The following is a 22,044-nucleotide window of genomic DNA, read 5'->3' on the forward strand; positions in this document are numbered from 1 at the left end:
CTTCACCTCCAAAGGATTACAAAGCCCTAGGAAAATGCAAAACACCTCGTTAATACAGAGCAGCATGGGGCCTCATTGATTGCAGTCTGTGGGGCTGCCTTCTGGAAGGTTCCTGGGGAAGGAAGTGGGAGGAGTGGGAGAGAAGGAATGCGGGGGAGAGGGGAGTGTAGGCAGACGCCCCCGTAAAATCTCTAGATGAAGTTGAGAGCAGATAGCTGTAATTCCTTTTAGAGATTGTATTTATTTGGAGGGCGGGAAGAGAGAGTGAGTGCATGAGCAGTGGGGAGGGGCAAAGGAAAAGGGAGAGACAGACTCCGTGCTGAGCAGGGAGCCCCACGTGGGGCTCGATCCCAGGATCCCTTGATCATGACCTGAGCCTAAGGTAGGTGCCTAACCGACTGAGCCACCCAGCTGCCCCTGTGATGTTTTGTGATTAAACTGCCTTCGGAGTAAATTCAGGCAGAGCCCCTAGACTCAGCAGATGCTAATGTCTGGATTCAGGTATCTGGTTTGTCGGTGTGTTTCTGTACCTGTCTCGTGTTTGTGCCTAGCATGCTGTCCTACAATCCTGTACTGCAAAATTTCTCAAGCATTAAAAATATTTATCATTACCCGCTCCCTACGAGCCTATTTCAGTACATTTTTTTCCTAATTGCACCCCTTCCCCCTGCGAGATTTTAATAACAAATCATGATAATATCCAAGATTTTTTTTTTTCACCTCACAAGGAGCAATTTTGCCTTGTTAAGAATGCATGCTGAAGAATAAATTTATAGTAACAGGGAAACAAATAAGAGGCTTCCCCCTCCCCCCGCACTTGCTAGCGAAATGATTATCTCCATTTTTAGCACTTTGAGCAGGAGTTGGGAGTGAGAGAGAGGTTGGGGGTGGGTTTTAGCTGGTTAAGCCGGGTCTCTGGAACTGCCAGGTCCTGTGTTCTGTCTAGGCCACGCTCTTGCTCCTAGATCACCGGTGACGACTTTCTGTATACGCAGGCACGTAGACACGTAGGGAGTCTGCAGATAAACAGGTTATGACCAGCATTGATAAAAACACCACAGCTCGTCACTTCGAATGAGGATGGTATCCATAGAACCATTCCTTCCCTGTTCCATACCGCCCCCCCCCCCAACCTCTAGCCCCCGTTCACATAAACCGCCATCCGGAATGCTGTCATCACGCTTCTTGAAATAATTGTTTTTGTCTCTTTAAGCAGTCTGCTGGTGTTTGCCAGGCTGAATGAGTGAGTGATCAGTGAACGGGCCAGGTTCACCCCTCCATCCCCGTCCCCAGGAAGGGTTCTCGGTCAGCCTTGCCTGCGTACTTGTGTTGTTTTACTTCTGCAAAACTCTTCATCGAGCGCCTTCTGTGTGTCAGAAACTGTGCTAAGTATACATCCGCAAATACATACTGTGCCCTGTAATAAGAAGAATTGCAGCTTCTAAAAATATTAAGTCCGGGCTACGCAGGAGCTAATGCAATTTTCTCCTCAGTGCATTGAAAAATCTATTAGTTAAGAAGGCAGCTATATTTCAGGAAATTAAACCACTATAACAGTCCAGTTCACAAATCAGAACTCCCGGTGCTTTGAAATGCTTCGTTTCATAACGTGAAGTACCGAGCTCAGGCAATCTGTGAATGCTCCAGTGACGGATCCCCCCAAGCTTCACGGAGCTAAATAGAGAACACCTCTTGCCAGGCGTGAGAGGAAGGGGTTTTGTGGCCACCGAGAGGAGGAGGCAGGTGTTTATAGATCCGCGAGCACGTTCCTCCTGGCTCATTCTACCTTTGTCATCACTCCAGAATTAATTATGTTTATGGAAGATGGTTTCTCAGTAGATTTGTGAATAACGAGCCTTTCAGTTGGAAGCCAGCTACCTTATTTTAGGCCAGAGTTGCAAGCTCTGAATAATGTTCATTGATGCTTAGTGTCGAACGCTGTCACCTGAAAAGACCAGCCTGGGGGCTCTTAAAATGTTTCCTTCCAAGCTTCCATTGAGGGGAGATGTGAAATATGTAATTCGGCTCTCCTGTTGATACGGGGTTCCTTAAATTTCAGTCTCGCTGACCTAGCGTGGCTTTTATGGAAATGAGATTTCTAGGTTTAAAAGAGGACAGCCAGAAAACCTTCCTGGCTTCACAGACTAAACTGCCCATGAGGTATAGGGTTATCTAAAGAACTGCCTGATCTTCTGTCACTCTTTCTCGTATTAATCTTTGAGAAAGGTCTCCTCTCCCTGTACATCCAGCTGCGTTCAAGTTCAGGGGGTTCACTTAAGCTTTGGGCTCTCTTGTGTCTTGTTTCTGCATGGTAGTAAGCTGGTGGGTGACCCAGCATTAATGAGTCAACCAACAAGACCTTGAGAAATACGGTGCTTCCTGGGTGTCCTGAGTGTGTCCTAGGGCGTAGGTAGTCTGGGGACAACTGTTTTAGGACTGCATGGGGCTCTGCTGAGTTTTCTTTTAATTTTTAAAATATTTTTATTTAAATTCCAGTTAACATACAGTGTAATATTAGTTTCTGGTGTACACTATAGTGATTCAACACTTTTTTTTTTAAGATTTTATTTATTTATTTGACAGAAATCACAAGTAGGCAGAGAGGCAGGCAGAGAGAGAGGAAGGGAAGCAGGCTCCCCGCTGAGCAGAGAGCCTGATGTGAGGCTCGATCTCAGGACCCTGGGGTCATGACCTGAGTGGAAGGCAGAGGCTTTAACCCACTGAGCCACCCAAACACCCCGACTCAACACTTCTGTACAACATCCGGTGCTTATCACAAGTGCACTGCTGAATCCCCCATCTCCTGTGCCACCCGTCCAGATGCCCACCTCCCCTCTGGGAACCAGCGGCTTGTTCTCCAGAGTTACGAGTCTGTTTCTTGGATGGCAAACAAACAAACAAAAAAACAGAAAGAATGCGATTTCCCAGCCCTAGGCCTGATGAAATCCTCACCTTGGGGATGTGATCCTGGGAATCTGCATATTCACCCCCATTAATTAATTAATTAATTAATTGATTTTAGAGAATGCGAGTGGGGTGTGGGACAGAGGGAGAGAGAGAGAATCTCGGGCTGAATGGGGAGCCCGACACAGGGCTCCATCTCTTGAACCAGAGATCATGACCTGAGCTGAAATCAAGAGTCGAGTGCTTAACCATCGGAGCCCTTCAGGTTGCTAGAGCTCCTTCCAAGCATGCAATTTGACCCTTTCCTGCCTCTCCGGGTCCTTCTCCATCACTTCCAACTGCAGGCTTTTCCTACATGTATCAGACTACTGCAAACACACACAAACAGCACACACGATTATTTATATCTCTGTGCCTTCACTGATGATAATCTCTCTCCTATCCTGCTTTTCTCTAGGTGTCTTGAGAAACTCAATTTGCGACTCATTTTTTAAGACCAAATTTAAGGCTCATCTCTTCCACACCCCTCTAGGTGGTTGCTCTCCCTCTCCAGACTCACTCCTTTTAATTGCACTACTGCTGCTACACATACACTTGGAATTCATCTTAATCCGTTTTATACCATTCTAGAATTACAGATGTGGTATTCACACCCTTGTCTGGTCCCTCCCGTGCTGCGTGCAGCTGACCTGTAGAACCAAGAAGACGTTAGAGAAATGATGCCATGTCATTTCTGAGGCCAAGCCCTAGAAGACACCCTAGCTTCTTGCTCTCTCTTGATCACTCCCTCTGGGAGAAGCCAGCGTCCATGTTGTAAAGACATTCAAGCTGCCCTACCAGGTGGTCTGTGCGGCAAAGAGCCAATGTCACGTGCCATGTGTGGGTGAGGGCGCCATTTTAGAAGCAGGTCTCAAGCGTCTAGATGTCTGTACCTTCAACTGACAGCTTGACCACAACCTCTTAAGAAATCCTGAGCTAGACCCACCCAGCTTAGGTGTTCCTAAATCCCTGATGCTGAAACTGTGAGGTAACAACTACTACTGTTTCTGGCTGCTGTGTTTCGAGGTAGCTTGTTACACAGGAATGGATGAGGACTATCCTATAGGCCATAAGAGCCCTAAGTATATTTTATTCATCATGGACTCTGGTCTCTAGCCTCTACTTGGTACCTGGCCCACATTCAGCGATCTACAAATGCTTGTTTAAATGATCCCAATGGAGCTGAAGTGTATTCCTCCCCCCCCCCTCCGGCAAGGGTAAATACAAATGCATATGACTCTATCTTGTAGATTGTGAATCTCATCTTTTCTGTTGCTTTAAAATCTTTGGTACTATTAACAATGAACAACAATAGCCAGTACGTAGCACCAGAATTCTCAAAATCCTATGGAGTATGCACTGTAAGGATGCCCATTTCACAGATAAGAAAAGTGAGGTACGTGGAGGTTTCATGACTTGCCCACAGAGACCCAGCTAGTGAGTGACAGAGCCAGGATCCAAACCCGGGCAGTCAGGCTCCAGAGAGCACACTGCGAATTGGCTTAAAAGTTTGCATTTTTAAAAATTGAGCCCTTACCATGAGGCAGGCACTGTGCCGGGCCCCATAGTTCTCCTGCCTCATTGGATACGTTCCCAGACCTTGAGTGACATGTGTCATTTTCTCTATTTTATGAGTGACGAGGTGGAGGCTTTGAGCAATGAGTTTGCCAGTCTGGCGGCGGGGTTGGATTTGGAATCTGGCCAGTCAGACGCCCGAACTCAAGCCTGTTCATGGTCCTCCTCCTGGGCGTCTCCTCGAGTCCCCGGCTCACCCGAGCTCCTCACCCTCCTTTCTCAACAGTTATGTTCTGAACATACAGGTTGGTTGCCAAGACGACCACTCGGAAACAACACGAAAGGCAAATGACTTTTCGAACGTTTTGCAGCGAGGACGACTTCTTTTTTAATTTTTAAAGACGTGTCAAGGTGATTTGTAATCCATGGGAAAATGTTGATATGGGTGAGAAATCTATTTTGAGCAATAAATATTTCCAGGATGATAGAGGCAAGCTTACAGACTATAAATAAAATAACTCCCTAGGAAGAGAGCAGGATATGCTACTAATATTCCTATTATACAGATGAGAAAATTTAGGTCCGCAGAGACGTGGAAGCCAGGAATACCCAACTCCAAGGCCTTCGTACCTAATTGCCATGAAAAGCTGCTCCCTGGTGAGTTAAGGTGTGGATGGAGATAGGCTCAGTTATGGTGATGCAGGAACCCAGAGGGGTGGGAGCATCGCCCGGGACCTCGGACAGCGGGAAGGGGGGAGAGAGAGACACTGTCCTCATTTCAGAGAGGAGTGGCTCAGGCTGGGGATTGGAAGATGGGCTAAGGAAAGACTCGGGTCCCCATTCCCCAGACTTCGTGCACCGGGATGGTAATACCTGACCTGTCGACTCGGGGCTGGGAGGGTACGGGGGAGGTCGCTAAAGTACTCTGCAGAAGGCTCTTAATGCAACGCCTGGCACTCAGGACATGCTAGGTGATATTTTCTGTTGTCCTCACGCCTGGGGCATCCCGGTGCCTCCTGAAGGTCAACATCTCCAAGAAGAAACTTGCACCATTCCTCGATAAAACCAGCCCCTCTTCCTGTCTTTGCTTGTCTATCAAAGGTCGGAAACCTGGCGGCCCACCGAGGCATTGCTTTCCTTCACCCCCTTCCATGCTCATGTTTCTACCCTGAGCAGGTTTCCTGAGTAACTTCTCTGTGGACCACCCAGCCTCAGATGAACCCTGAAATCATTTGCGGCACTTAACAGAAATTCCCCTTGGGAAAGGTGCCCTTTCCCTTGAGAGCATCCCCTGCCCCCCACTCTGCAAAGAAACCCTTAAAACCTGGCACTGCTTACGCTCCCTTGTGTAAGCGCGTTAGGTAGTATTCCTGGGCACGATTGCATTTTTGCTAATTAAATCTTAGAACATGCCGCTTAGAATGATTAACAGCCATTGCAAAGATAATTGTCCATTAAAAGAAACCTAACTTTCATTTTTGTTATTGTTTTAATTACATAAACCCTTTGGTGTGTTTCTAGTGATGAAGAACGTGCCAGGTTACTGCTCCAGCAGGTCTTGTCATCTTACAGGCTGCTCCGGGGGGCGGGGGGAGGGTCAGACCCACCTGCTGTCTTGTCTCTGTTGACCACATGACTTAATGTCTTTGACTGGACCAAAGTTTAATGCAGGGTAGAAATGAGACTCGCTACCAGTAAGGGTTGCCCCAAGAGACTGTCCCAAAGGTTGCATGGGTGAACATTCCCACCCACTTTCATGGAAGGTTTTTGTTGGTTTGTTTGTATATTTTATGTAGGTAGGTTTTTCGTCCCAAAACCAAAGGTATGGAGTGCAGCTTGGAGGTCTACGAGGGGAGGCTTTGAGTTTCCGAGATCTCACTTGGTGGTTTTGTTAATAATCTATGTAGGAAGGACACGTGGGTGGTGCAGTTGGTTTAGTGACCGACTCCTGGTTTCGACTCAGGTTGTGACCTCAGGGCCATGAGATCGAGCCCCACGTCCCATCGTCACCTTGAGCTTTGCGTTCAGCAGGGAGTCTGCTTAAGACTCTCTCCCTCTCCTGCTTGTGCTTTTTCTTTCTCCCTCCCCCTCTCTTTCTAAAATAAGTAAATAAATTTAAAAAAAAAAAATCTAGGATATCTGGGTGGCTCAGTCACTTGAGCATCCAACCCTTGATTTCAGCTCAGGTCAGAGTCTCGGGGTCATGGGATCGAGTTTACACTCCGTGCCGAGTCTGCTTCTCCCTCTCCATCTGCCCTTCCTGTATCTCTGTTTCTCTCTCTCTGTCTGTCTCTCAAATAAATAAATAAAAACCCTTTAAAAAAAATGATCTAGGAATATAGGGAAAGGTAATGAGTGACTTATTTTCCTCTGACAAAACCGTCTCCATTCTTGACTTCCCCTTTGCTGTCAAAGGCAGCATCAAGTCCTGTTTTTGTCCCGCTCAACATCCTGAATCGTCTGAGCCTCTACAGTGTGGACAGACCTCTACCGGGAGAGGCCGATTGGCCTTTGCTGCGGCCGACTGGGCATCCAGCACCAGGCCAGACGCTTTGCCATTCTCCCAGCCGTATTGCAGAGCGAGTGTTCCAAGCCCCTATTTTGCAGATGAGACAGCCAAGCCTCCCAGAGGTAAAATGATGGAACTGGGGCTAACGGCCGGACGTTGGGGGCTCAGCAAGCCCCGTGTCTTCTGTCGCCTGGACCGACTGACCCTGGGCTGCAGCGGTTACAGGTGTTTTAGCTGCTGCTTGCATTCAACGTCAGAGGCAGGATTTAAACCCAGGCCTGGCCAGCTCTGCAGTCATGCACGTTCCCCGTTTTTTTAAGTAATGACTGTGTCGTTACCACAGCAGATGACATCGTCCCTGCTTCAGGGAGTTCCAGCCCAGAGCAGGCGGGAGATGTGGACAGTGAGACCCAGCGTGAGGGCGCGCTGTGCTGGAGGAGGGGAGGCAGCTCGCTCGCGGAGCCCTGGTCCAGCCTGGCGCCCTGGGGAGGCGGCGACCCGTGGTGGGGGCCGGGGAGGGGCGGGGGTACCTTCTAAGCTGAGGCTTGAAAGGGGAGCAGGATTAGACGACAAGGCGCGGGTGGGGGACACACTATACTTACTTCGAAGAGAGAGGATCGTTTGTAATAAACGTATCTGCTTCTTACCACACGTTCTATCCCCCCAAAGATTCCTCGGTTTTCTTTCTGGGGTTTTCTCTCTGAATACAAACTCCTCCGAATGCTTCCTTTACCTCTCATTGAACGCTCTGCCTTAATTGATTATGTATCAGTTGGGGACTTGGGGCGACATTCCGGCCCGGGCTCATGTTGAGATTAATTTATTCCTGTCGTCCTACTGTTCAGTGATGCATCCGAGGGCCTCACATGTGTGTTAAAAATAAAGCCGAGAGTCAGGGCGATCTAATTAGATGGCTCAGCCCAGCGCTCTGGTGTTCAGTCCTCACCCAGCTCTCCTGCTTTGATGGTAACCAAAATAGATGAATAAGTTAATCAAAGGTCTGATTAAATAGCACCGCGCTGCCGCGTGGACCCGTGATTGCCAAGCTTCGGTTCGGGCCCGTCCTCAGGGGAGAGAGAAGCGGCTGAGCTGAGTTCCAAAGGCTGGAGCTTTCACGAGGAGGAGTTTTTTAAAGCCCACTGGAGGCCCTTCCTGGAGGAGCCCGCGGCCCTGAGATCTAAGCCGCCGGCGCGTCAGGATGCCGGCTCCAGAGGAAGGATAACATGGCTGCGGGAGGGAAGGCAAGCCTTCCCGTGGCAGGTTCTATGACTGTGCATCTTACTCACTGAGGGGAGGTAGACAAGTCGCTCACCTTCCCACGCGTAGTTTGCCCACCTCCCCACCTGTCCATCCATCCGTTCGCCCACCCACCCAGCCGGTCCGTCTGTCCTTCTCTGTGTCCATCCTTCTGTGCCCGCCCGCCCACCTCACAGACAGCGTGCCGGATGGAGTCAGCAGGAGGCCTCCAGCTGTGGTCTTGGTGCCATTCACTCGGTGCGGTGACAGGTCTGCCCCTCCGGGTGCCGCTCTCGGGCCCGTCCCCACCCTACCCCGTGCCCCATGAGCCTGCTGCCTCGGGCCATGGCTCTGTGTCCGTTTGGGTTTGTATAGGGGGCGCCTGGGCAGGAGGGGAGAGGGGCTGAGTGAGAGGCCTTCCCTGTCCCGCCGCATGAGATTCCCAACGCTGGCCGAGGCCCTCTACCGAAGTTCACGGCTCCTGCCTCGTGGCTTATTCGGGTGGCCACCCTTTCCACATTCCGGCGGCGGCAGCCGGCACCAGCCTTCTGGGCCTTGGAGGATAACGGCCCCCACTCTTGGTCTTCCCAGGTGCTGCATGGTTCCTTGCTGCTGGCTCTAAATTACACATCTGCTTCAGGAGTTCTTTTATTAACCCCTTTTCCTCAGACCACCCAGCTGGAGTGTGCTGTCTCCTCCCACACCCTGACTGATAGAGGGGGGCACACGGTACAGGTAACTCCTTTTATAGACGACAGAACCTCGGGCCGGACAAACTTGTCCAAGGTGAGGTGGCCGTTAAGGGACGCCGGAATCAGGATCCACCTGTTCCTGGCTGCAGAACCAGGTTTAACACTGTGCCATGCCCCGGAGCCCCGTGCCCCCTTCAGTAGGAAGCAAACACTTGATATGCTGGGGGTGGGGGGGACCAGGAGAAAGGTGGGAGCTTCCGTGTTCTGCAGGGCTTTTGTGTAAAGCCCTAGAACCCTTCCGTCTCCTTTGATTCTTGCACGAACCACGTAATATACGTGTCGTCTTCTTTTTACAGGGAAAGAAACTGAGGCTTAGGGAGACCAACACCATGTATGGGGCTGGGATTCAGATTTTGGCTTTTGTCTCTGCTTCCCCTCCTTCATGCTGCCCGGGAACATGGTGATGGGACAACAGACAGAGTTCAAGTTTCTTTTCCTGAGACTGATGCGTGGTGAATGGTTTTGTCCATCACTTCATATTTTTCTTTTTTTTCCCCTGGTCAAAATTGCACGTGTATTGAGAGGATAAGGAGTAGCTGACATGGTATTTTCTTTCTTTTCTTTTTTTTTTTTTTTAAATTTTATTTGACAGACAGAGATCACAAGTAGGCAGAGAGGCAGGTAGAGAGAGAGGGAAGCTGGCTCCCTGCTGAGCAGAGAGCCCAATGAGGGGGTCGATCCCAGGACCCTGAGATCATGACCTGAGCCGAAGGCAGAGGCTTAACCCACTGAGCCACCCAGGTGCCCCGACACGGTATTTTCAAGTAAACTAAAGAGGCATGCAGAACCCGGAGTGGGTGTGAGGCGTGGCCTGGATTCTGTGAATTACCACGGGGTCCTTTGTCCTGGCTTTCCCAAGGCAGCGTCTGCGCGCCTATTTCCCCACCATCACCGATGATGGTGTGTTTAAAAAGAATGCAATGCTTAGTTTTTCTTTACAATGATAGTAGCTGCTTGTTTTAAAAAGTTGAAAAGTGTGGTAAAACACATACCTCTTTATCTAGAGGAGGGACCCATCATTCCCCAATGACCACTATTAGTAATTTGATTCCTTGCTTCTGTTTCTTCTTTCTCTGCGTGAGTTTGGGTGGATGTGTTTTCCTGTTGTTTGATTATACATAGTGGTTATTAAGCAAAAGAAATTTTTAAAAACTTGCCTTTTTTTCTTTTAACATCACATGCAAGTTTCTTTTTTGTTTTTTGGGGTTTTTTTTTAGTACATCTTAATCTACATTGCTCATATCCATTAAAATAATATGTTATCAGATTTTTAAAAAGCATGTTTTAATTAACTGTCCAGTTTTGGGACATTTGGATTGTTTCTATTTTATAACATGGTGATGAACATTTTTGGGAATAAAACTGGTTTCCCATTTTTAAATGTGCCTTTTTTTTAGAACGGTGTCCTCAGAATGGAATTATAGGGACAAAAGGGGTAAATGTTTTTTGGAATCTCAGTAAGGTGGCCACATTTTCCGCAGAGCAGTTCCATGATCAGTGTTAATTTCTGGAAGAATTTAAGTGTGTTTTGGCTTGCATCAAGGCTCCCCAGGGCAGCTAGGATAGAGCCTGTAGAGTCATATGACCTGTTCCTTTGAGAGCTCTCAGCACACTGGTATTATTTTCAGCCTTGTTTTTAGGTACCAGGTGGTACCGAGCTGTGTGACTTGCTGACAGATGTACCCACCTGTGGGACCTTGATTGTCCTGTTGCATCAGGGGAGGATTTCAGTGGTGGCTCTCCGTGGGCTGTTCATTACTGTCTGTGGGTGTGTCTTCTCCCGCTCCCCAGTGAAGAGTGTTGCGTAGCTTATGATCAAGTGTTTCTTGTATGTGTGAGAACCAGAAGACAGAGCAACACTAATTGGTCCAATTAAAACTCGAAAACATACATAAGCATAAACTTGAATGATGCCGCTAAAGTAGCAGTCTTTAATGACAACATATGATTGAAAGAAATAGATCTACCTTGGAACCATTAGGCACTATTTGCAAAACAACAATAGAGTATGATCCCATTTTTATGCTTTCATTCTTTTGTCACATAGTCTTCTTTTCTCCAGTGACCCTATATAATTTTTTTCTTTTATTATGTAAAGGTAGTCACCATACAGTACAGCATTAGTTTTTGATGTAGTGTTCCATGATTCAATGTCTGCGTTAAACACCCAGTGCTCCGTGTAACCGGTGCCCTCCTTAATACCTACCACCAGGCTTGTCCATCCCCCAACCCGCTTCCTTCTAAAGCCCACGGAGTCCATAGTCTCTCGTGGTTCATCTCCCCCTCTGGTTTCCCCCTTTCATTTTTCCCTTTCTTCTCTGAATGTCCTCCATGCTATTCCTTATGTTCTACGTGTAAGTGAAATCATATGATAAGTGCTTTCCTCTGCTTAAGTGAAATAAGTCAAGCAGAGCGTATATAATTTCTATAATAAAAATTTTATTTAAAAAATTTGAGCATAGCATCTGCAAATAATAGTTATATCATAAATATTGCTTTTCCTCTCCCTTGATTCAGATGCATTTTCTTCCAATAAACTTCACATGCCAAACCATAAATTATATAAACGAATCTTTAAGAAAATATTCATTTATTCAGCAAATTTTTATTGAATACTTCTTATGTACCAGGCACTATTTATAATATTTATGCAAAAAAAATGAATGTAATGATTTTTTTTTTCTATTTTTTCCTCTTCCCTGCCTGATGTAGTCTGAAGTCTCCTGGATCCCCAACAAACACTACTCAGGCATTTATGGTCTGATGAAGCTCGTCCTGACCAAGACTCTTCCTGCCAACCTGGAGAGGGTCATTGTCCTTGACACGGATATCACCTTTGCCACTGACATCGCAGAGCTGTGGGCTGTGTTCCACAAGTTCAAAGGTAATTGTAGCCCATTTTTTCCTGGTATCTTTGAAGGTGTCGTCATGCCAAGTACAGTGATTTTATTTTATTTTATTTTTTTATGTGAAGCCCACATTTAATGAGGTCATGCTAATGACATGGACAAGGAGTTAGAAATCTAGTTAGGTGTCAACTCTGCTGGCTTTTGAAGCATTTTCGAATCAAACTGGAATTTGTTTGCGTTTTTTTAGTAAATGAAGAGGTCATGTCAGTGCTCATAGGAAGAACCCAGTTTAGGTCGCTCTGTAAGAGATAAAGGTCAAATGTGTATATTTTGTGTACAGATAATTAAGTGTTGACTTACCTGCATTTATCAGTTCTGGGTTGTTGTTGTTTTTTTAATCAAATGATGCTTTGATTGCTGAGAAAGACCTTTGAGTTGGTAGAGATGAGTATTGATTATAGTGTTGGAAAATATTCTAACGGCTTTTGCTTTCATTAATGTTGCGGTTTATCACTTTAAGGAGGTATATACGTTTGGCTTTATAAGACGTTCCTCCTTGTCTGGTTAGTTTTTTCTTAGCCATTACTGTAGCTTTTGTCACTGCCTCAAGGTGTATGAGATTATGTGGTGGGGAACTGGGAGCCCAGTAGGAGTACTTGACTCTGGCTTGAATGCGTGGGAAAAGTGCCAAGTTAGCACAAATCTCGGGCTTTTATTTTAATCCCTCCTCCAGATGTCTTCCTTAAAATTACATTCTTACACATTCTTCTCTATATTGGACAAATGCAATGAGAGAGAAATTTGGGAGTGAGTTTTTTTTTTTTTCTTTATTTCTTAGTTTTCTTTTTAAAATTGCATTCTGGCTACATGTTTAAAACCTCTCCTCCGGCTTCTCTGTAGCTCCTTACCCTGTGAAGGTGGACTACTACTCAGTGATTTAAAATCACAGCATTTTCATAAATCACAAGATGTTCCAGTTGGTTTCTGTTTCCATTCATGGACAGAAGAGTAAACTCCTCACCTACTCCCATCTTTGCCTGCTTCTTTGGGGCAGTGGGGGGTGCATGGGGGTGGGGACTCTTAGCTCTAGGCTAATTGGAAAAAGCCTTCAGCATATCATGGGGGAGACACTCTGACCCTCAGACTCTTCCCCTGGTCAGGATCAACACTTATTTTCCTTCTTCATGTCAGTAATGACACTAAGAAAGATGTCGTTTGGCAAAACTGTTGAAGCTGAATGTGTCTCAGCTCAGGTCTCTTCTTAGAATGCTAGGATCTGTCTTTTCAAGTCACGAAGACATTGAAGCTTGCAGGCATGCAGAGTTGAAACCAGAGCTGAGACCGGAATGCACATCATGTGCTTCTGTGTGCATCTCTTATCAAGTTCCCCCGTCATTTCTGTTTGTTTTTCTGACTACATTGAACTCCTCGGGTACAGGTTTTTTGTTTTTTCTTTTTTTAATTGGGGGTGGGGGCAGAGGGAGAGAGAGGATCCCAGGCAGTCGAGCCCCCATGACCCTGAGATCATGACCTGAGCTGAAGTCAAAAATCAAACGCTCAACTGACGGAACCACCCAAGTGCCCCCGGGCGACAGTTTTTTAAAAGTGATTCTGTGATATTCCCGTTTTCACGCTCATGTCCAGTACGCACTGTTGTGTTCATTCAGCAGACCTTTATTGCCGCCTCACTGGGTGTCGCTTGTATGCTGGGCTCCGGAAATAAAGAGCTGAATGAGAATGAGAGTTACCACCTCTCCTTGGGGGGATTGGAGAAGGCAGCTGGGAGGGCATCACAGAGGAGGTGGTCACCACGCTCTGACCTGCTGGAGAGGCGAAGCAGTTGTGTGTGGTTGGTGCCCACATTCCCCTTCGGGAGTGAAGGACTTTGACTCCAGCTGCTGGGGGTGCAGCCCGCAGATGGCCCTCTGCTGTCAGCCCCTTGGGACAGGGCCACAGGTGAAGAGGCAGGTGCCTCTGACCATGCCCCCTTCCTGAGGGATGTCAAATCTTGCAGGGCCAGCTGTGAGAAGCCAGTCACAGCTGGATTGCTCCCTCTGTCCAGTCCTCTTCCCTCCCTTTTCCAGATGCCTTTCCCAAAACCACTCCCTAAATTAACCTCTTGCATGCTGGCTTCCATAGCAGAGCCCGTTTCCCCAGAACGGAGACCTGCGGGATGCATTTAAAGCTGCAAGTCTCCCTTGGAGAAGTGTGACCCAGCAAACCCCCTGGAACAGGTGGTCACTCATCGTAGCGTTGTAGCTGGGAAATCCCATTTATTCTGTCCCAGCAAGGACCTGCCATCGTGCTGGCGGCGTTCTGAAGCCAGTACCAGCAATAGTCTAATCATGGTGGTAAAGCCCCAATATCTGTGGAAGGGGGGGGGGGCTCCCAGGGTGCTTGCTGGCCCAAGGCTTGGGATCCTGGGGCAGAGCAGAGTACATGGGCCAAGGTCAGGACTGGGATGGAGGCACTTGAATGCAAGGAACTGAGTTAATGGGCTGCATTTTATTTGTTCATTCTTTCGTTGGTTTGTTTCTAGCACTCGTTAGGCCCCTGCTGGGCAGAAGAATATGTTAGATGCGGCTGTTATCCAAAACTGTCGAGAACACAGCACCTGCCTTCAAGGAGCTCACACACAAGGCAGGCTGCCGTATGTTTTTATCTTATCACCAGCAAAGGAGTATGAAAACATCTGAGGTTCTCCCATGCCCACTTTAACTCTCCCGGGAAAAATAACGGGGGCGAAAGGAAAATAAGGAGGCTCTGCTCTTCTCCAGCTGGCACGCTTTGGGGAAGGCTTGGTCTTGGGGGGGGGCGTTTGTTGTTGTTGTTTTGTAATTATTTTGTTCTACACTGGAATGATTAGGAGCCAGGTCATGGAACAGGAAGAAAGCCCCTGAGCACCAGACCCATGAGTTTAGAAAGCTCTGATCCAAGACGGAGAGTTTCCTTTCTCATAAAGGCAATTACAGTTGGCATCCTTCAGCATAAACGGTGTGAGTGACCCTGATGCAGTTAGGCCTTGTTCATTTTTCTCTGTTTAACAGCAGCTCGTTATCTGGGGCTCTTGTGTTCAGATCCCATATGAGAGTCCCCTCATCTAAATCCAGTACCTGGAGACTCTAGTAAGAAGCCTTTCAGCAAGGGCTTTGACCCGCCGTCCACCTCTGCCGTGAGTAGCATTGTGTGAGTAGCATTGTGAGCCTTGACTTCACCTCCATGGAGGGTGCCTCCCTCCCCAGGTCAGATACCTGCACCCTTACCCCCAGCTGCAGCCGCCGGAGGAGTTTCAGGGCCACTGATTCTCCGCTAAAAGGACCACATGAGCTATGGATGGCCAGAGTGAGGAGCCACCTGCTCCGCCACGGAACTGAACAATCTGGCGGCCAGATTGTTGCCTGAATGTTGGGAATGTTGCAAGAATAAGAGACACCCGGCCCCTACCCTGGCAAGTGTCTAGTTGAGTGGGGAAAAGCCTGACAATAAACAAGTAAGGCAGAATCCGTATTCGATGGTGATCCGTGCTTGGTCTGGAGGAAATTGGTGAGAGCGGATGAGGAATGTGTGTCCAGGTGCACACACATTGTTTTACTCTTCAAATATTAAATGGTAATGGAATTAAATGGTGGTGATGGAAAGTCTTACAGAAAAGGTGACATTCGGGGTGCCTGGGTGGCTCAGTGGGTTGGGTGTCCGACCCCTGATTTTAGCTCAGGTCACGAGAAGGAGCCCTGCGTCACACTCTACACTCAGTGCGGAGTCCACGTAAGATTCTCTCCCTCTCCCTCTGCCCTTCACCCCCGTTCACACTTGCATACACTTTCTCTCTCTGCCTCTGTCTCTCTAAAAGAAAAGGGTGATGTGTACGTAGAACGCTGAAGTTGAGAGAATGGGCACACCAGCGTGCCTGGAGGAAAGTGGAACAGTGTCCTAGGCTTAAGGAACCGCAAATGTGAAGTTTCGGGAACCTTGTTTGAGCAGTAGGTTGGGGAGAGCCTGGGATGGACGGGGGCTGATGGGTCAGATCAGGGAGGCCTCCCTGGTCAGACGGAGGGAGGATTGTGCCTCTCTCTTCAGTGCTAAGGGAAAGCCATTGTGCACTTTTGAGCAGGAGTGATGGGACCTGTTTGATGTTTTTAACGGATCATCCTGGCTGCCCATCTGAGCCTAAGAGGAAGCGAGGAAACCACTTCCGAGATGGGGCAGCCACCGGACCCGGGCGCAGGAGCACAGGTGAAGATGTCGTCCCAGAGGTGGGGGTATGTTTGGGGGGTGGAGGCGTCAGGACGTTCTGCTGGTTGGATGTGGGGCCGAGAGCGAGCAGAGGGCAGGATGGGTAAGCTGACACGCCACACCGCACCACGAATGCACGCAGAGGAGCTTGGTTTGGTTGGGACTCTTCACATTTCAGATGCCTAAATTGGACAGCCACATGGAGAGGGTGAGGAGGAGGCAGAGAACCGAGTATCTGGAAAGCCAGGGGAAAGTACTGTTTCCCAAAGACTCCTGTTCCAGGCTGAGCTAGAAGCTTTGTACATTTGAAAAACAGAACCAACTGGGCCCGAGAGAGGCGGAATCACTTTTCCTGCTCAAAGAGCTATTCACAGCAGTGCCGAGCCCTGGCCCATCTGGCTGTGCAGTCTGGGCTCTGTCTCCTGCCTCTCCTGCTTCCTGATGGCCTGGGGTTGGGGGCTGGAGTGGGGGGCTGGGTCTGGGGGTGGGGGGGCGCCTCCCAGTTCAGCTGTGACCCCTGATATGAGTTCTCCACCATCCTGAGTGCCGTTGTTTTACTCCACAAAAATTTTGGAAATAATCTCTGATTTTATAATACGAAGGGGCTGTTATGAAAGCATAAATAATAAATGTACCTCCATAATTTGAAGCTTTTAGAAGAACGCCGTGTTCAACGTCGTATTTTTATTCTTGAGAAGAAATGCCTTCCCTTTATGAAGAGTCTGTTGCCATAGGGTAAAGCTCTGGGCCCCAAACGGGCCTGGTGGGAGTAGCGAGCACAGGGGGACATCCTCTTGCTCGTCCCCCTCGTGCCACCATGTGGGCGGCTTGGTTACACCAGGGGGTATGTTTTAAGAATGAACAGACTCACCGTGGACTAATTACAGCTCACATTTTAAAGCACTTACTCTGTGCCAACCAGTCTGCGAAGCACTTAATGATGAAACTCATTTAATCCTCACAACACTCCCATGGAGTCATCATTGTGAATGTTCCCATCTTCAAGATCCAGGAACTCACACTTAGGGAGGCCTCCAGAGCATGCCCGGGGCCTCAGTCTTGGGCTGTCGGACCGGGATTGGAACTCCGATGACCCAACTCTAAATCCAGGACCCTTTTCCCTGCACCTGCGCTCCCTGGGAGAGCAGATGGTGGACCTTAGAGTCTCTGTGGAGAGACCAAAGTTAGGTAGATGAGAGCAGGCTAGGTGACCGCAGGAACCGGGTTGTGGGAGGCATTCAGAGAACAGCGCTAAATCGGGGCAAAATCAGGGCCATAGAGACATGTGGTTTTCCCAGGAGCTGAGGAAGTAAATTTTGGTTTCTGGAACCCTGGCCCAGCTGGTGACATCCCAGCACATCATCTTTCAAGTAGGTGTGAGCCCAAGAGCTCTACTCATGCACTTGTCATGGTCAGTAGGAGGGGGGCCTAATCGGGGTCTCGCTGTGACCATGGGCAGGTTACCTGACTTCTCTGGGCGTCATTGAGCCTGGAGCAGTGCCAACAGGGTCTTTATGAGGAGGCCCCGAGATAGAGTATGAGTTAGTCTTCCCCTGTGCCATTTTTCCCTAAGGACGCCCACTAAAGGGTGTGGGGTCATGGCGGACGTCCTTGAAGCGTGTCTGCTCCATTACCTCACAGCTTTGTCCACGAAGCCATCCATGCTGGGGTGGCTTTAAGTGTAAAATAATGTGGAAACTCCAAGTGTGCAAAACCTTCAAAGTCCTACTTTGGGGAAGACATTTGTAGAGCTTTTGTGATGATGATCACTTGCCTCGGAGGAGTTTTTAGGCACTCTTAACACTTCTCCAGGTCGCATCTTTCTGACCTTGCCTCGGCTGCTCCTTCCCTCCCTCCGTCAGTGGAAGCTGCGGGAGTAGGGAAAAGCCTGGCAAAGGAAGGCATCCGGTTTCCAATGCCTGCTGGTCTCCTTGTCAGCGGGATGGTCCTGGGGTGTCCCCGGACCGTGTCCACCGCGCTCCCCTACCTGTAGAGAGAACACAGCGACGCCGTCTCTCAAGGATGTAGATTCGGGGAAGGGATCCTGGTGCCCAGGGGACGCTTCTCCTTCCTTGTCTCCTTTTTATTTTTTTCCCTTTCCTTCCTGGGCTGTCTTAGCCCATTTGCCCCTTTTCCTTTGACTTTCGATCCTTCTCCCTCGCTCTCTTCGCCGACCTCCAAGCGAGGCTCCACACCTCCCTCCCTTACAGGGAATCGAACAGGAGCTTTGAGGGCCACCGCCCCACACAGGCTGGCGCCGATGGGGTCTCCCTGGATAAAGCCGGCCCTCCTCGGCCAGGCCTGCTCTGGAGAAGGTAGCCCTCACCTCACGTCTCTTCCCATCTTCCTAGAGAGACCGTTTTTGCCCCTAGAGAGAAGAAAAGCAGAAATCTTAAAAGATACAACGTTTCAAATGAGGCGCTTTTCGGTGACTGGGCCAGCTTGCGTCGTGTGGGTGATGCTCTGTTCCCGCCGAAGGCCCCGGGGTTCTGCTGGGACGGGGTGAGGCTCCTCTGTGGGGTTTGGGTTTCGTGTTAGGCTCCACTCAGAGGCTGGGGCGTTTCTTTGCGTCTCCGCGGTGGTGTCAGATACTCTGTCCTCCTCCTCTCCATCACGCTCCTGCCTCACCACCCGAGCTCCTCGTTTCCTTCAGCCTCTCACGCCTACCTGACTTCCCTCTGGGAAAGCTCGACGGCCCCTTCCGCTGCATGCTCCTCGTCCGCTTGTTTCTTTGAGTCTCTTGTCCGTGCCTCCTTCCACTCGGAGTCAGGAGCTGGCTCTTGGCTTCTCTCCTTAGGTAGATGTTCACGGACAAGACAGATGTTTTGTCCGTTGGACAAGCCGAGATGCTCACCATTGGGGCAACACCAAGGATTCTGTTCCTGCCAAAATTGGTGAAGACGTGTTAATGATTTTCTTTTCCCCCCATTAACTTTAAAGGGGATCTGCTTTCTCTCACGATATTAGAAAAATCCTTCCATGTCCTTGAGCCTCTTTTCTATTGTTCTCTGAAAGTGGGGGAATAATACGACCATCATGGCCCCACAGAGGTTTTATCTTGGTAGTTAAGTTGGGAAATGGCTCTGCCTTGCACACTCCTTCGTCAGTGATCACTCCCTTTACCATGTTGGTCTTTGTTTTCTCCCTGTTCCTCAGCCCGCAGCTCCTGAGAGTTCGGGGAACAGAAGCCCGCCTGCCTCCTGCCCCCCCCCCCCCCCGCCATGTCCCCATCGCTCTGCCTTCCACATGCATTCATTCACTTGTTCTTTCATGGATTAATTATGTCTGAAGCCCCTGGACTGGCCCCAGGCCTGGGAGAACAAATCATAGATAAGGCAGACTCAGTCCTGCCCTCCCGGGGCTGATTTCTCTTCTGAGCTGTCACGTGTCAAGCACGAGGCTGTCTGATGTAGCCCTCACAGACGTCTCTAAGTATCTTGCTGAGATGACGACAGAGCCCGGACTGCGGACACGGTGGCCCCTGAGCCACGCTCTTGACCCCTGGATTCTAGGTCCAGCGGGACACATGGTTAATGAAAGTGTGGAAGGTACCTTGGAAGGGAGAATCCTATTCCAGGGAAAGCAGCCCTGGGCAGGTGGGCTGAGGGGTCAGGAAGGATTCTGAAGGGAAGAAGCATGGTGACATGAGCCTCTATGTCCCCTCCCAGGGAGAATGCCACACGCAGAGGCCTGAGGTCCCCAGAGAGGACGGTGCAGACAGACGCTGAAAGAAACACTGACTCTCCTCAAACAGACTGGGCAGGCTCCTGCCTCGGGTCCTTTGCTCTGACGTCCCTCCGCCGGGAGTGCCGGTTCCCAGATCGCTGTCTTGCTGCCACAGCTCCCTGCAGGTCTTGGTTCAGGTCTCAGCTTCTCAGTGAGTGTCTGCCTGATTGTTCCCTTCCACCCTGTCTCCTGAGATGCCAGCCTTTCATTCCCACGCTGCTCTTTCCATGTTCCTTAAGGATCCTTCACCTCCTACTCTGGCTTACAAGGATTTATCGAGATGGCTGGCCCAGTCCACCCACCCAGCCGTGAAGACCCAGGTGCCTCGACACGCCTGGCTTCACCTGGTCCTTGTGTGTGTGTGGTTCTTGCTGATGCGTAAATACTGCCTTGTCTGTCGTGTTCCTAAGACGTTTCCGGCATCAGAACAGTTGCCTGGCATTTAGTAGGTGCTCAGTAAATATTTGTCAGATAAATAAATGAACACATAAAGCATAGGATTCTAGGTGATGTATGGGGGAGGTGCAAATAAGACAAGACAGGTATGAAGGGTCTCATAGATTACAGCTCTGGGTTGAATCCACAGGCAATTAAAAGATGGCCTTGAGGGACGCCTGGGTGGCTCTGTCAGTTAAGCATCCAACTCTTGGTTTCTGCTCAGGGTCATAAGATTGAGCCCCACATCGGGCTCCACGCTCAGTATGAAGCCTGCTTGGGATTCTCTCTCTCTCCTCCCCCTCATCCCACTCCCCACCAGTTGGCTTATGTGCTCTCTCTCAAAAAATAAAAAAAGATGGCTTAGAGTTTCAAGTAGAGAACTAATCTCAGATTCTCAGATTTGAAAACAAAAAAAACTCTTGGACTCAGTGCGGGGAGTGATTCCAAAGGTGAGGCAGGAAACCAAGACCTTGAAAGTAAGTTGTGGCCGTATGTTTTGGGTTGGCTACTGCTCCAGTCCTAGCAAGACACTTGTGGCCTATAGCACGATAGTACCCTCGGGACAAGCCACGGACATGGATTAGAGATGAACTGGGGAAGCTGAGTGGGCAGCACTGGCTGAGGAGTTCAAGGGTGAACGTTCAAAGAGGGGTGAGCGGGTCTGGATCTGACCCCGAAGGACTGGACTGGAGGCATTTGAAGGTGTTTCCTTTTTGAAAGTAAAGTAGTGTTCTCACTGGGTTATTATTACAGTTTCCTTTTCTGAACTTCCCCGTGCGCTCTGCTGGCGTAGAATCAGGAGATGCTCTTGCCGTGGCCCTGTCCTAAAGGGAGAGTAGCAGGATTTGCTGTCCCCGCTAGAAAACTAATGAGCAGTCAGCAAGCATCCGGGGCGGGGGCGGAGGGCAGGCGAGGTGCAGTTGGCAAGCCCGGGTCAGTGAGGACGACCAGCAGAGCAAGTGCAGAGCAGGATTTCTCCGAGGAAGATCCTTGACCTCCCTTGCCCCGACGGTGCGGAGCACACCCAGTGATGGCGGTCCCCTCCTGCCTCTTGTGGCTGGCCCTGAAGTCTCAGGACCTGCGTGGCTGGGGCAGAAGAACCACACTGCTCCATCCCCAGGAGCCCCCTGACTGGGCAGACGCGACCTCTGTCCAGCATGTGGCGTTCCTGAATGCATTCGGGTCCGGGCGCGCCGCCGAGTGAGCAGGAGGACATTTGGAGGTCACAAGGCAGGGGAAGAAAGACAGATTTCTAGAACTTGCTGGGAAGTATTTCTTCCCTTCTCCCCTATCCAACTGCTCCCCATCCTCCTACGCTCCTTATACCTGTGGTACCATCTCAAACATTTCCTGCCTTTAAAATGGGGACACCCAGGCACCCAGGGTATTGCTGTGCCGGTGACGGGAGATGTTCCACATAGAGGTTAGTGGCCCAGAGTAAGCATGACGGTGTGTAACTGCTGCTGGGGCTGACATTGGAGTCACTTCATTGCCATCACAAGAAGCCACCTATTCCCATACAGATTCAGCATGGCAGCATCTTGATGTGAGAGGCGGCAGTGTGAGTTCTGCGTGAGTAAAGCCCCGCAGCCCGATCCTGGAGGAGGGCAGCCTGGGAAGAGAGTCCCGGAGGAAGAGTCAGGGTCTTGTCCCGCCCGGAGAATGCTAACTGCCTGTCTCGGCAGGGAGAGTACAGGAGCCTGAGGGTCCCCAGACCTGCGTCTGAGGCTGGCTCTCCCATCCCGTTTGCACTTCTCTTGCTCGGTCTCGATGGGAGTCATAGTTTGGAGGCAAAATATGTCATTCACCTAGTGCTTTGCTGGTATTTGTGACAGTCACTCCG

At 49.6% G+C, this 22,044-nt stretch overlaps 1 protein-coding gene across 3 annotated transcripts in view; it reads left to right on the forward strand.

Annotated features, from left to right (window-relative positions):
* The window catches only part of LARGE1 (LARGE xylosyl- and glucuronyltransferase 1), a 527,449-nt gene that overhangs the window by 288,484 nt on the left and 216,921 nt on the right, over positions 1 to 22,044 (forward strand). For all 3 annotated transcript variants that reach the window (XM_032346463.1, XM_032346461.1, XM_032346462.1), the window contains exon 6: positions 11,668 to 11,839. In XM_032346463.1, the coding sequence (XP_032202354.1) occupies positions 11,668 to 11,839 (172 nt within the window). The remainder of the gene's footprint in view (positions 1 to 11,667; positions 11,840 to 22,044) is intronic.

This window comes from Mustela erminea, chromosome 6 (genome assembly GCF_009829155.1).
Source record: "Mustela erminea isolate mMusErm1 chromosome 6, mMusErm1.Pri, whole genome shotgun sequence".
NCBI lineage: Eukaryota > Metazoa > Chordata > Mammalia > Carnivora > Mustelidae > Mustela > Mustela erminea.